Here is a 13635-nt window from a genome sequence, read left to right as displayed (position 1 = left end):
GCTACGGATCGTCGATCGGTCGATCGGTCGATCGGTCGATCGGTCGATCGGTGAGAGTGACTTTGTGTGGAGAAAATCGCATAATCATCCGAGAATAACAGAAAATACCCTGCCGAGAGAGAGAGAGAGAGAGAGAGAGAGAGAGAGAGAGAGAGAGAGAAGGAGCGCCAAAGGTCCAAGATGACAGGAGTCGCAGCCTCCGATAGAATAGAGTATGTATATAGTTTCGAAAAAGTTGACGTGAGACAATAAAGACTTCGATTTTTGGGTGGTTCAGCGGTTTTAGCAGTAGAGACGCATTTACAACAATCGAAAAACACTTTGCTAGACCGACCGGGTGACGCGTTCTTGACGGCCGTATCGACTGGTGATTGGCATTCTGCCAAACACAAAGTCGAGAGACTTTGTAGCCGTAAACCACACTTGTGCCGCGTCTCTCTCCTCCCCCCCCCCTTTCTCTCTCTCTTTCTCTCTCCTCGAAGACATAAAAGCACGTGTCATCGGTGGCGTCGATCGTGGCTGCCATTACCCCCTAGTCTCCATGAACGATTCTCACTAACCGCAAAAATGCTCACATCCTATTGGGAATTGACCACAATTGCACACTAGAGGACAGTACGATTACTATCATCCTGACTACAGTTTTTAATTCCTTTTTTTATAACATCCAATATTTGTTCTTAAATTTGACCAGTACAAAGGGTTCATTCTGAAAATATACCAAGGAGGCACAAAGCATTGATAAAACCGTAGAGAGAGAGAGAGAGAGAGAGAGAGAGAGACAGAGAGAATTAACAGATTGCTTCGCGTGACTCCTTTTTTGAAGCTACAGCAGGAAGAGAACAGCAGAGCCTGCTGGAGAAAGGGAATCCTAATAGCAGGACCTTACGTAATATTCCAGACTGGATGCCCTTTCGAATGAAACGACCAAAATTTATCGACGACTGACCGCAAGGTAGCTTCAGAGTTTCCTGAGCATAGTTGGGCTCAGTTTGCATCCAGTTTCTGCTTAAAGTAGCGGTTCACATCTCCAGGGGCATCTACCACGAGGACCTAGAAGCACCTTGGCGAGTACCTTGTGAAGCTCTCACGAGGCAGCACACCATTTACATTAGCACGTGCTTTTCTCCCTATTTTTAACCTCAGACTCAGAGCTGGGAGTTGGGAGTTGGGAGCTGCGAGCTGTGAACTCGGAGAGATGCAACGTTAGATTCTCCCTGCTTTGCGGAGACATCTCTCCAAAGGCAAGAGAGTAAGACGGAAGGAGAGTAAGTGTGTGCGAGCGTGTGTACTGGACGGGACATGATAAAAGCAGTGGCTACTGAGCATCAGAAAAATGTCACGTCCCTCCTATAAATAGGAGCTCTGTCTCATCAGGCCGTGAGCTCCCGTGAGCTCCCGTGAGCTCCCGTGAGCTCTCGCACACTTTCGCGTGTTCTCGCTACGGCCCAAAGCTATAGCTCATCGGACATCAGACGTAGAAGCAGTTTGCGCATCTAAGAGAGCCTCTACCCGCGGCTAAACTACAAGTCGGCGGCCAAGTCCAAAGATTTCACGTGATGCTCTTACCTTCGGGATACCTAACGTACCTCACATGTAAACTCACCTGTTCATCTTCCTTCACTTCGACTTCGAGAAAAAGTTACCGATACCTAAAGTTAAACGTCTGGGCCCAGCATGCACGTGGACATTGACCCTTATAGTACGAATTTCCGATTAGAGCCTCCCGCACATTTCTTTGATTATCAGGTATCAGTTGTTTGTTGGAAAACAATAAAAAAAATATCGCTGATATAGATTTCTCTGGACGCAAGAGAAATGTTCACTGCTGTCTCGGGATGCCAGGAAAAGATCCATGCTAATCTCTAGAATTGGAAATCTGCAGGAATGCTCATGTGGAAATACAGAGTGTTGGTTTTTCGAGTTCCGATGGCGAGCGAAGATCCGTTCAAAGCAGAACTTTTTACGGAAGCGATTAATGCTAGACGCCTGAATGACTCCAATTAAAGAGAAAAGGTTTACAAGGCACCCTACTTACCCGAGGGTCGTCATGGTGACGATCGTGTACCAGAAGGCAGCCGGGATGGATGTGAAGTTGGTGCCCTCGACGTTCTTCTCGGCGTAGAACATCACCGTGGCGAAGATGATGATCGCCATTGCGAGTGAGAAGACAAGGAAGCCGAGTTCGGAGGCGCAGGACTTTAGAGTGTAGCCGAGGATACGCAGACCCTGAGAATGCCTCGAGAACTTGAAGATACGAAAGACGCGGAAGACCCGGAGGGTGACGAAGGCGCCGGATACGTCGTCGTTATCAGTTATGCCGAGGCCGATGTAATAGGGCAATATGGCGACGACGTCGATAATCGACATCACCGACCGTACGAATTTACATCGATTTGGCGCTGCGAAGAGCCTCAACAAATATTCGGCGGTGAAGATCATAACGCAGGCCGTGTCCAGGCAGAAGAAGACGATCTTGTATCGCTCGCCACACGGAAGCGTCCCGGCGCGACCTGGACGATGCCCGCACGGCACCGTCTCGACTACGTTCGCCATCACGCTGACGGCAATGAAGAACCCCGTGACGTAATAGAATACCAGGGCGGCCGTGGACGTGTGTGGATTCTCGAATGCCCGCCACATCTTCTGCCGCATGTTTGTCAGCTGCTGAAGATTCTGATCGCCATTTTCACTGAGCTTGTCGTCCATCAGACGCTCCGCATTCTCACGCTTTCTATCCCGGTAGTCCTCGTAACAACAGTCCCCGATGACATCGGGTAGGATGCCAAAGAATGCGAGCTCCTCGTCGTAGCTCGTGAGGCACTCGTGCTTCGGATAGTGAAGCTTACCCGTCCTATAGTAGTTCAGTATGTGTCTGAAGATGTCAGGATCCCTGTCGAAGAAGTATTCCTTGCACTCCTCGTCGTAGAAGAACTCGCGCTCGTTGGAGCCGAGTAACGTGTCCGGGTACTTCTCCAGGGTATTACGCCAGGTCTCGAATCGGCGACCGCTCACGTTTATCAGGAGCTTCTCGTCGTCGGCTTTGCGACGATCCTTCGGAATCGGCGGCGGCGGAAGCGGATGCGTCGCGATCGGCACCCAGCCGATCGCGGCTGCTCGCGCGAACGGCAGCCAAGCCGCCACCGAGGCCATGTTTGACGGTGCAATCTTTTATCCGAATCCTCACTGCTATTCAATTCGTCTTCTCGTTCGGCGATCCTCTAAGCTTCTTCCTTCCCTCTTCCTCCTATCGTTGCGCTTCCCTTATTCTTACGTTTGGAGAAGCCGCAGACCCAAGTAGGAATGGACTCGCCGATTTCTCAAGCAAAAAACTATACCACCTCTCTCCCTGTACCGTCTACTCGATTTCCAAAACGACGACGACGACGACGACGACGTCGACGACGACGACGACGACGACGACGACGACGACGACGACGACGACGACGACGACGACGGCGACGACGACGGCGACGACGACGGCGACGACGACGACGACGACGACGACGGCGACGACGACAAGAAGGCGGTTAACGTAATAAGATCGTCGACCTTATCGAGGAGCGGTGGATGCCACTCTTTGAAATACATAGCGCGGCATTTCCTACGCTTTCTTCGCGATCTTCTGTATTCGCACTCACAGCGTCGAACTTCCTGGTTTCGTAAGAAAATTCGGAAGCTTAGAAACACGCGACCACAGCATCTGGGCTTCCAGCATTATCAGTGCTCGGCACTCTGCCGCCTTGCCGACTATCAATAAAATTCCCCAGGTTCCTCTTCCTCCCCGCGTTCTCCTGCCCCTCTACTTGCTTTCCTTTCACCTCTACTTCACTCTTTGCCCGTATATTCCCTTACTTTCTCACGGAGAGGAATCTCGAGAGTAGCACGGTAGCCACTTTTGTTCCTCATTCAGTTTCCTATCACCTGCCCGATTCATTCTACACTTTTTCCTTCTCTTCCGACCTCTCCACGACTTCCGGATCCATCCCCTACCCCTCCCCCTCCGCCGCTCTCCCCTCGCTCTCCTCGTTTTCGTTCTCTTCCTTCTTCACTCCCACTACCGCCGACTTCTCCTCTTCTCTTCCCTCCACCGTCACCTTCACCTTCAGCTTCACCTTCACACTTTAATCTTAATGATAATTCCGTTTGCCACTGACTCGACACGCTTCCTTCCGATTTTCCTATTTGTTCTCGTTCTGTTTCTGCAAAATACTCGTGTGCTCCTTGATGATTCCGTTTTACTGCTACATTCTCATGACGAGATGGCCTCGCGCTCCTGACGTCTGATCGGCTTCCTTAGCTGACAGCCTTCGTTGCCTTCGGCATTTACGACGCCGACAATGACGACAAACATTCCCACTACTATAAAGCAGCTACCTCAGATAAATCCGTCACAAACATTTTCTTCCTTCTACTTTCTTCCTCAGCACTGATCACCATCTCTCCCCCTTTCTCACTGATTCTCCCATCACTCTGTTTTACTCTTGAATGTGGCCTTTTAGTCCCTTTAATTAAATTAGTTCATTCGCTGTGCGAACGTATTTAGATTCCTCTTCTCTAATTGTGAACTTCCTATTATTACATATTTTTTATTATAAAATAAAAGTTATTTACCTAAAACGGAACTTATTAATGAGGCAACTTAATAGTTGGTGCACTCTCACGTAGACCAAAATACATATCTTATCGAAAAGCACAGCCAAGATAATCGTGCACCATTGGCTTCCTCAATGATAGGATTAATTGCAACTCTACGGAAACACCCGCGTTCCGCACATCAAACAAGCTCACACGCCTCTTCCTCTTTCGCTTCTCTCTCCTCCTTCTCAGCGAAATTCTCCACGCGAGCCTTACGAGACGCAGCGAAGAACCGAGAAGCAGTCAAGAAAAAGGTTATCGTGCCAATGCGAAACTTCAGAGAGAAATCGCATCTCACCAAAGCAGAAGGAGGAGAAAGACGGAAAAAAAAAACATAAATATTGTGCAGACACATACGCGTATGCTTTCACGAATCCGCAAAGGCTAACATAAAATCTTAAAATAACATTAAAAACAAAGCAATATAAAATCACTGGAAATGTCTACCGAGTCGGCGAAAAGGCACTCACGATTGTCACTAGATTGTCGACCCGCGACTATCGACGAATAGCGTTGTGCAAATATAATTTTGAAAAGAAGGAACGTCACAGGATATCAAAACGATATGACCGAGTACGAACAACGCGGAACTGACTGCCACTAGACATAATTTCAATATGGAGATATACGCGAGTTATAATTGGCATGAATATGAAGATGGACGAATTTAGAAATACGGGAACGTATGATGAACGTACGAGCCAATCCACTAATCCGATATCGTTTGAGCGATAATAAATGCGACACGGGTCACCCGCTCGATGAGTTGACCACTCGCGACTGCCGGAGGATCTTTCGTAGTTCTCGCAGCTATCGTAGCTCTCGTAGTTTTGGAAGCTTTCGGTGCTTTCGGGAGCCCAGTGGAGCCCAGCTGAGCCCAGCTCCTCCAGAAGCGTGCTCGTTCGCGAAGCGTCGCAATCAACGCAGCCAACACAACGCGAGCCTACCTAGCTCAAGTCCAAATTGATTTTTACTGCACAGCGTCGGTGGCGACCCTCGGCGTCCCAGCGCAGTACCGCAGCACTGCTCCGTTGCCCGGGCAACCCACCCCGACGTGACGTCATTTCCCTCACTACCCGTCAAACAGCCGCCCTCTATTGGCGTCACCATTTGTCCGATGCAAAGCCCAACGGATTTCGTATCACTCTAATGGGGAGAAAGACACAAGATGAAAAGAGACGGAGCTACCTCGTGCACCCTTGGACCAAACGGAGACGGAGGAAGCGGTGCTGTGTATCGCGCACGGTACTACGAGCTACCCCTTCTTCCCGCTCTATCCACCATAACACTAGGCGAACTAGTCTCCTTCTGTAGCGTCTGTAGTCCCATTCAGTCTCATTCGAGTAAACTACTGCCTCTAATGAACGTTAAGGATTGCAACCTCAAAATGCAAGTACCGGCTGGCCTACTCACTAAACTTCTAGAAGGTTCCCCTGAGCCCTTCGCTAGGTTTTACTTATCAATGCTTCCAGTTTCCTTTTGCGTCTTCCTCATTACGCATTTAGCTGGATGCTTCGACTTCTCCTAGAAAATACATGTGCTGTATGTACAATGTACGCTTCTTTCCTTGTTTTCTCTATTTTTATGAAATCCATAGAAAATTCTTTCTGTTGCACGAAGAGCTTTTCTTCCTTTGGCGATTTTGCACACGTACATTGCCACTTAAACAAACGGATCCACCGCTCTGAGTTTCTCTGACAATTTTCTCGGCAATTTTCTTAATGGTAATAAGTAAGATCTCACTGATCCCCTGCCAACTCCTTGTTAATAGACAAATGTTCGCACAATATACGAGCTAATCAAACAAATAAGCATTGAAAGTTGTTATTTCAGCTACTTTGCCTTCGTTATCATCCATCTCTGGCTACAAAGGAGCTTCCTTTCTCCCGATGTCTTGACGTGTCACTTCTTGAGAGAGCATCGTTCCTCCGTTCTAAGTATAAAATAAATCAATCGATCAAATCAATTCGAACAGCAGCAGTTCTTGCTTCTTCTAGATTTCATTCGCTGAATATTAAATTGAATTATTTCTGCCAACAAATAAAGACAAAGTAAAAGAATCAAAATACTCAAAGCAAAGTTGTTGGCAATCGAAGCTTTTTTTTATTGTTTTTCGCGTCACTGTTGTCTTTGGCAAAGGGAGAAGCGCACCAAGATTTCGGAGAAGAATGTTCATTACGGAAATTCATGCAAATTGTTTTCTGGGTTTTACGCTCCCTCCTCGGCACAAGCGAACGAAAAACAATAAGAATACAAGAGTGATGAAAGGAGAGGGGGGAGAGAGAGAGAGAGAGAGAGAGAGAGAGAGAGAGAGAGAGAGAGAGAGAGAGAGAGAAAGAGATTAAGGTTTGGGGGGAAAAAGGACTAAAACAGAACGAAAAAAAAGGAAGGTGGAAAAGGCGAATAATGATTTGATGTTGAAAAAGATAACCGAGTCCTTCTCCTTCAAATTGTACATAAAGACGATTTTTATTTTTAAATACTTTTTGGACACCGATATTTGTCTCTGTGAGTATGTGTGCTCGATTCATTTAATTCTCTGCACGTATGGATGTGTAGTCTGTGAGTGCCTGAGTAAGTGTGCATGTACATAATTTGTATAAATGTATCATGTGTATTATGCGTAAAACTGTTTTTTTTTTGTTGTTAATATCTGTCGACTGTCTTTTAAAACCTCCATAGGCGCAATGCATTCGTTTATTCGGCTTTCAGAGAGTTAGAATCTGTTCGTTAGGAAGTGGCTGCTCACGGTCGCAGAGTAATCCGTTCAATAAATTCGCCATCGACATTCAATTCTCGATACATCGCATTCATTTCGATAATGCGCTGGGAATAAGACAGAGAAAATGGAAGTAGTACTCGGCGATCGTAGAGCAAAGCCAAGATGGATTACTTGCTATTGTATCGGGACGCTAAAGCGAGACTCGAAATTGAAGAAAGGAACGGGAGAGCGACGTATTCGCGATGGCGTCCCGATGTCTTAGATCGTCGTTGAGCGCAACGTCGAAGATTCGCAGCAGCGGCGCGATTTCACAGACAACGAAACGGACAGGGGAAGCGCGCGCGCGCGCGCGAGAGAGAGAAAGGGAAGAAATGAAAAGAGCCAGCAAAGCAACGACGCCCAGCCAGGACATCGTGCCTCGCGTCCACGGAGATGCGTTCAGTAAGTTTCCTTAGGTATATTAACGAGCGTGTAAAACAGAGAAAGTCCTGAATTAATAGGTTCGACAAGGGGGAACTTTCAAGGTGAAGTAGAAGAGGCGATGAAAAGTTTGCGAATCTTCCGCATGGCTCGAACAACGTTGCTAACGTTATCCGTAGGACAGAACTCGATATGGATTGAAGCATCGAAAGTGATTAGTTTCTTTGAAATTGAATAACGCGTCGCCTTCGAAAACGAAGCAGCTCGTAAACTCGACGCTCTTTATCCATCGATATTCTCACGCTCGTATCTTTAATATTATAATATTCGCAGCCTGATATACATGGCGGCCGAACGTAAGCAACAATATATACACATTAAAAAGCATAGTTATAATTAGTTCTCGAGGGCTTGGTAGAATGACTGGATGAGAGGAGATGGGGGGAGGGATGGAGGGATGGAGGTGGGGAGGAGCAGTATTTTCAAATTCGAATTGTCTCATCCTCCGCCACACCTCGCCTCTCACCATTTAGACACCCTATTACAACTTCTCTTCGTACACCCACATATATACGTATATACGCGGCTATAGCCTTAAACTCGGCTTACTCCGAATAAGAGATTTTGTGCTTCTCCAATTGACAATTTGGCTCTTCCTTTGTTCCTTTGTATTTATATTCTTATTTTCTCACGCACCCTTCCTCTTTTCCCTTTTACTAGCACACACCCGGTACAAACAGATACGCTCGCACGCGTGCGAGCTCGATCGCTGACAGTCGACTTTTTAAAATGTTACCTCATAAATCCCGTCTCCTTATCAGAGCGAGAAAGAATATTGGCCCGACACACCCGGTTCACGGCACTTCGTCGTGCACGCAACACGCATAGGCATAGTTACCACATAGAGGTTATATATGCGTATGCATGAATGCGCCAGTAGAAACTAAAGTATAAGTATTATTAGAATTATTATCATCATCATCATCGTCATCATCATCATCATCATTATCTAAAAAGCCCTAATACTGCACATATTTTCAATTTTACAGAAATTTATAGTCCCCAATTCGTAATGAATAATCTTGCTTTAAAACCTGCAGCTCACGATCCACTATACAGACCCTGGCTACTTCGTCCCATTATAAAGAATAAAAATAACGACATCCGCAATTGTACATACATCATCGAACGGCGTCATTCTTTCTTCTTCCTCTTTCTCATTATACGTGCACACGCGCACGCGGCACGCGCACGCGGCACGCACATACGGTACAGCGACTAAGGGCTATCGAGTAACACTGCGAATCACCTTTCAGCTCAACACATCTTGGGCGGGAAGCGACCAAAGTCGTTTTTTTTTTATTTTTTTTAAAGGGAATAAAGAAATTGATTTTTAAAGAGAAACTAAAAGTTTCATTAAAAAAACCTAATATTTAAAAACTACAGCTAGTTTATGCAGAAGGAATTTTACGTCCGAAATGTAAAAAATCGGCCGCTACACGGTAAGACTTTGGCGGCAAAGTGCCCGCGCAAGATGTGTTAATAACAAACTTTTCATTCCGACCTTTCGCGACGCTCATCGCTTCGACTCTTTATTTTTTCAATTCAATTTCACGGTGATCCATGTGACCATCAGGATTTCAAGCATAGCTGACGACCAAAACTCTCCTTCTTTTGTTCTTTGATAAAAGCCAGAACAGACACCCGCACTCTCTTTTCCGAGCACATTCTCTCAAAGCTCCTTCTCTCTCTCTCTCTCTCTCTCTCTCTCTCTCTCTCCCTCCCTCTCCCTCCCTCTTTCTCGTCCTCCTAAGTAATAATACCAATATGAACAGAGAATAAAGGTGTTTCAAGTGGTCCAGCTAGCGATATTCCTCCATGTTTTCTCTAATTATCTAATTGATGCACGTGACTAAGTGAGATATTACCTTTCTCACCTTTTCAACCAGTCAAAAGATCCCACCTGGGGGATACATAGGTCACGCGTGACAGGAACGATAACGTCTTAAACCGGTTTAGTTAGCATTGATCTAAAGGAAACGAGTGAAATGACAAATCACAGACGTTTCTGCTTCTAAGATATATTTGGGATTGATCAATTCCTTTAGATCAGCATTAAATAAAGCGGTTTAGGAGCGCCGTGTAAACGTAGTTACTCATTGAACGAGCCAGTGAGGGAGTAACGAACGACGCCGACGCAGTACTACATTTCCTGGGTGCTATCAACTGTACATACACAATATTCTGACGAGTAGAAGTAACTTCGCGACGACTTTCCTGTCGAGCATATTATAGGCCGCCGTTGGATTTTGCTGTTTAGGAAAGAAGCAAGTAATACTGCGGTTGGATTAAGGGTTGACCGAGGGGTGGGTGCACGATTAGAAGAAAAAAATGATTTATCTCAAACTAGGTGAAAACAGTCTACCAGGTAGAATTACAATGGCCAACCCGTCTATAAAACGAATTTCCTATGATAACATTACCATTACGTACGTACGAATGTATAAAACTTCGTTACACCTAATATGGGAAAATCTGTGATCCGAATGGAATCGAGATTGATCAACCCCAAAGGATACCGATCCTGTGATAATATGCTATCTGTTATAATATTTATCGCTTTACAAATATGAGAAACACACACGCGCGACCGACACGTACATAACTTCTCGATCGCGAATAATGAAACACCGAGGACTCCAATACGACTTCCCTGCAGCCTTGTCTGTCTTCTATCGTCTTCTCCTTCTGTGGAAACTAACTTTCTGCAAGAGAGTTTCTTTTATCTCAGTTCAATCCTCAGAGGCATACAGCAATTACGAACGCAACACCGAATTATACAAACCATGGCACAACTAGGATAAAACAACTAGCCATTTTCCATTGCCACAATTTTCTATCGTTGTAATTTTAATGATTCACTCTTCCTAAAACCTACAATCCTTCCCTCCTCCGAACATACACGCACACTTCTTTTCGTCTCGCTTTCCTGCTTTTCTGCTTTCCCAGTTAACGCAGCACACAACGGCCTAATATGTTTCTTATGGGTGATTTACTTGTAACGCCTTAACAGTAACCGAGGCTAACTGTGCTTGGAGTGATTAATATTCATTCAATCAGCCTGTACTTTCCAGCCAATCCAACCAGTTCACTCAGCCCTCTCTTGATCTGTCTCATCGCACGCAGAGAGACTTTTTTTTAGAGATAAACAGAAGAGAAACATCGATTTTTGTTTATACTAGTCCAAATCTCGACTATCGTCTAGTAGCAGGTCAACTGACCGTACTGATTAATAAATACACACCCCGCTCCCGATACACCCAACATGAGAGACATTCACACAACAAGATCATCGTACGAATGACACGGATTGATGGATTGATGGATTGATGGATTGATGTATTGATTCTGTTCTTTTCCTTTCATCTTCTCTTTAAAATGCTAAACTCTCGCCGTCGCTCACTTTCGTGCGATTGGAACACAAAAGAAAGATAAGAAATAAATGGAAGAAATAAACAAGAGAGCAGAACTTGATGTTTCCTTTGTAATTCGTTGACTAAACCTATCCTAACCTAACGATAAACGCGCTCGACTAAAGCATTGTTTATAACCTAATAAAATGAGACCATGTATTATGCGTTATCGTAAACACGATAGAACGACGGACGTACGTAAGATCTGCTACTCTCGAATTGCCTGTCGACATTTTCTCAGGCTGAATAATACAGCTTAGGAAAATAAAATGTTATCACGTAAATCACGTTCACTTTCATCGCTTGAAAGCTCACGAGATCGTCATTCGTCACTAGACCATTACGATGGCCTCCTTGTCGCAGAAGAGGAAGGGATATTGGTCGATCATCGTCTGCACAACGTCCTCCAGATATGGCCTCATCGCCTCGAATCTACCGAGGTCGTTAAATTCTATTGGCAGCAATGTCGGCCACCAGCATATAGCCAGATTTTTACTGTCCATGCTATTTAGCTTGCAGTTCTCCGCAACTCTGTAATTTTACAAGAATCTATGAGATTCTGTTATTATGTCAAATTATATTACGATAGCTACAGCCAACATTGTGTATAGATGACAATACAATGTCAGAATATAATATAATTCCATTGACTTACTTCACGAAGTGCTGAAAGATAAACTTGAGCACATCGAAATTTACTGGATTCAATTTGTTGAGCATAAGACGCAAGGCGAGTAATCTGCAGCTACGATCTGCAAGCAAATTAAATATCCCAAGTGCTCTATCAATATTTCTATTGTTACATATAGTGGAGATAATTCAAAAGATTTTAATATCGTGGATAATCTTAAGCCAAAAGAATCGACACTGACCTTCCATATTCATGCATGTCGCTGACATTGGTTTGCTGATGCCACGTGCGCCTACAATGAACACAAGACAAAAGATATTTCTTTTCCTCTTTTTATATACAAGGTTATTCAGAAGCATTGCACTAAATGAAGTTAGCCCATTACGTCCATTTGATTTCAATGGCCGAACCATTCTTTCAGGTGCCGCAATACTCCTGAATAATTCTGTATACCTGACATACGGACAAGAAAAACATGCGTGATTACAAGGGGAAACAAAAAAATATATAGGAAGAAAAATCCTGTTCGACAGAAAAATTAGTCACCAGAAATATCCTCAAGTTCGCTCATGCGCTCTTTATCGATGAGCGGCGGCAATCTCTTGGAGAAGAAGTCCTTCAGTGCCGTGGCAACCGCGTTCACAGGTATATCCAGGGAATGTATATCCACGTTGCCATCTAAAAACAAAAATGTCAGTTAATAAAAGTAAATAGCCTTAAGAAGTCTTGGAAGACTGCTTTCTCGCACCTTCTTCAAACTTCTGGAAGAGCAATTCCACGTGCGCTCGGTTACCAGGCACCCTGTATATCCCTTCAGAATCCAAACCCTCCTCCTCGATGAAGCGTACGCATTTCTCCAAGAACAAAGGTATTCGATTAGTCTCGCTCTGTGCGAAATCCTCGATAAGAGGTTGTTGCTGCTGCTGTTGCTGCTGCTGCCCCTGTCCAGACGTCGTACCACCGGCACCTTTTGTCTGCTTCATCTTCTCCTGTTTCTTCTTCTCACGCTCCTTCTTCAGCTTTTCTTCTTTCTGTCTTCGCTTCTCTTGTTTCTCATCCTCCTTAGCCTTCTGCTTATCCTTTTTTCTCGTTAGCTTGTCACTGTCCTTACCCTTGGTGAGAATGCCAAACTGCAACAAGTGGACATTATATTTTCAAATAGTCTTAATCTGATCTTCATCGTTTTCATCGGTTTTCTTACGCTTGGTGAATTGATCTCCCGCGGAGAAGACACGTCCAGACTAGACTCATCATCCGGGAGATTTCCAAAGGTACTGTCGATCCGCTGCTTGGCTGCTGCAACGAAACGGATCAACTGACACTTAGAAGAAGTCACGGAATGCTTTATTGATTCGTGCGGGCGATTCCGCAGTAGGATCAGAGCGGAGCAGAGCGATACCTAGAGTACACTTACAGGATGTGCTGAACATCTCCTGCGTCATGTGCTTCAAATTAAACGGATGCTGAATGGTCGAGGCTAAATGTTGCTGCTGTAGCGAATTCCCGAATCTTTTTCTCAAGCTGATGGCGACGTGCTTGTGTTGTTTTGATCTGGTCCTGGAGATGTGCTCGGGGTCGCTCGACTCCGAACTGTCCGGTGTTTCGCTGGACACTGCCGGGTAAGACGACACGAGGCGATAAAGCCCAGAGTCTACTTTCTTGTCTTTTACTTACGAAATCAGGTGAGAACCAAAGTGGGACAAGCTAATCATTCTCCGATTCGGGAAAAAAAAAAAAAAAAAAAAAAAAAA

The 13635-nt window shown here is 45.2% G+C and overlaps 2 protein-coding genes across 39 annotated transcripts in view; both read right to left on the bottom strand.

Annotated features, from left to right (window-relative positions):
• LOC107267422 (potassium voltage-gated channel protein Shal) overlaps window positions 1-5579 on the bottom strand; it is a 41056-nt gene extending 35477 nt beyond the window's left edge. For 11 of the 21 annotated variants that reach the window (XR_003059582.1, XR_001537619.2, XR_001537618.2 and 8 more), the window contains exons 1-2: window positions 5086-5579; window positions 2039-4614 (exon numbers count right to left, since the gene is read on the bottom strand). Coding sequence is in view for 17 of the 21 variants with exons in the window: in XM_025084681.1 (XP_024940449.1) it covers window positions 2039-3153 (1115 nt within the window). In the remaining 4 variants the exon portion in view is untranslated. The other 10 variants (XM_025084669.1, XM_025084673.1, XM_025084671.1 and 7 more) reach the window with 10 other exon arrangements.
• Window positions 5580-7082: 1503 nt separating this feature from the next.
• Window positions 7083-13635, bottom strand: part of LOC107267386 (rho GTPase-activating protein 190) — a 14304-nt gene continuing 7751 nt past the window's right edge. For 7 of the 18 annotated variants that reach the window (XM_025084568.1, XM_025084574.1, XM_025084572.1 and 4 more), the window contains 7 exons: window positions 13284-13535; window positions 13086-13180; window positions 12633-13014; window positions 12431-12562; window positions 12126-12176; window positions 11909-12005; window positions 11586-11784 (listed from right to left, as the gene is read on the bottom strand). In XM_025084568.1, the coding sequence (XP_024940336.1) occupies window positions 11586-11784; window positions 11909-12005; window positions 12126-12176; window positions 12431-12562; window positions 12633-13014; window positions 13086-13180; window positions 13284-13535 (1208 nt within the window). Of the gene's footprint in view, window positions 11785-11908; window positions 12006-12125; window positions 12177-12430; window positions 12563-12632; window positions 13015-13085; window positions 13181-13283; window positions 13536-13635 lie in introns of all 18 variants that reach the window. The other 11 variants (XM_025084576.1, XM_025084579.1, XM_025084567.1 and 8 more) reach the window with 10 other exon arrangements.

Source organism: Cephus cinctus, unplaced genomic scaffold, assembly GCF_000341935.2.
Source record: "Cephus cinctus unplaced genomic scaffold, Ccin1 Ccin1_scaffold0401, whole genome shotgun sequence".
NCBI classification, from domain to species: Eukaryota; Metazoa; Arthropoda; class Insecta; order Hymenoptera; family Cephidae; genus Cephus; species Cephus cinctus.
The sequence above is the reverse complement of the archived record's forward strand: the minus strand, read 5'-3'. Positions and strand labels throughout refer to the sequence as shown.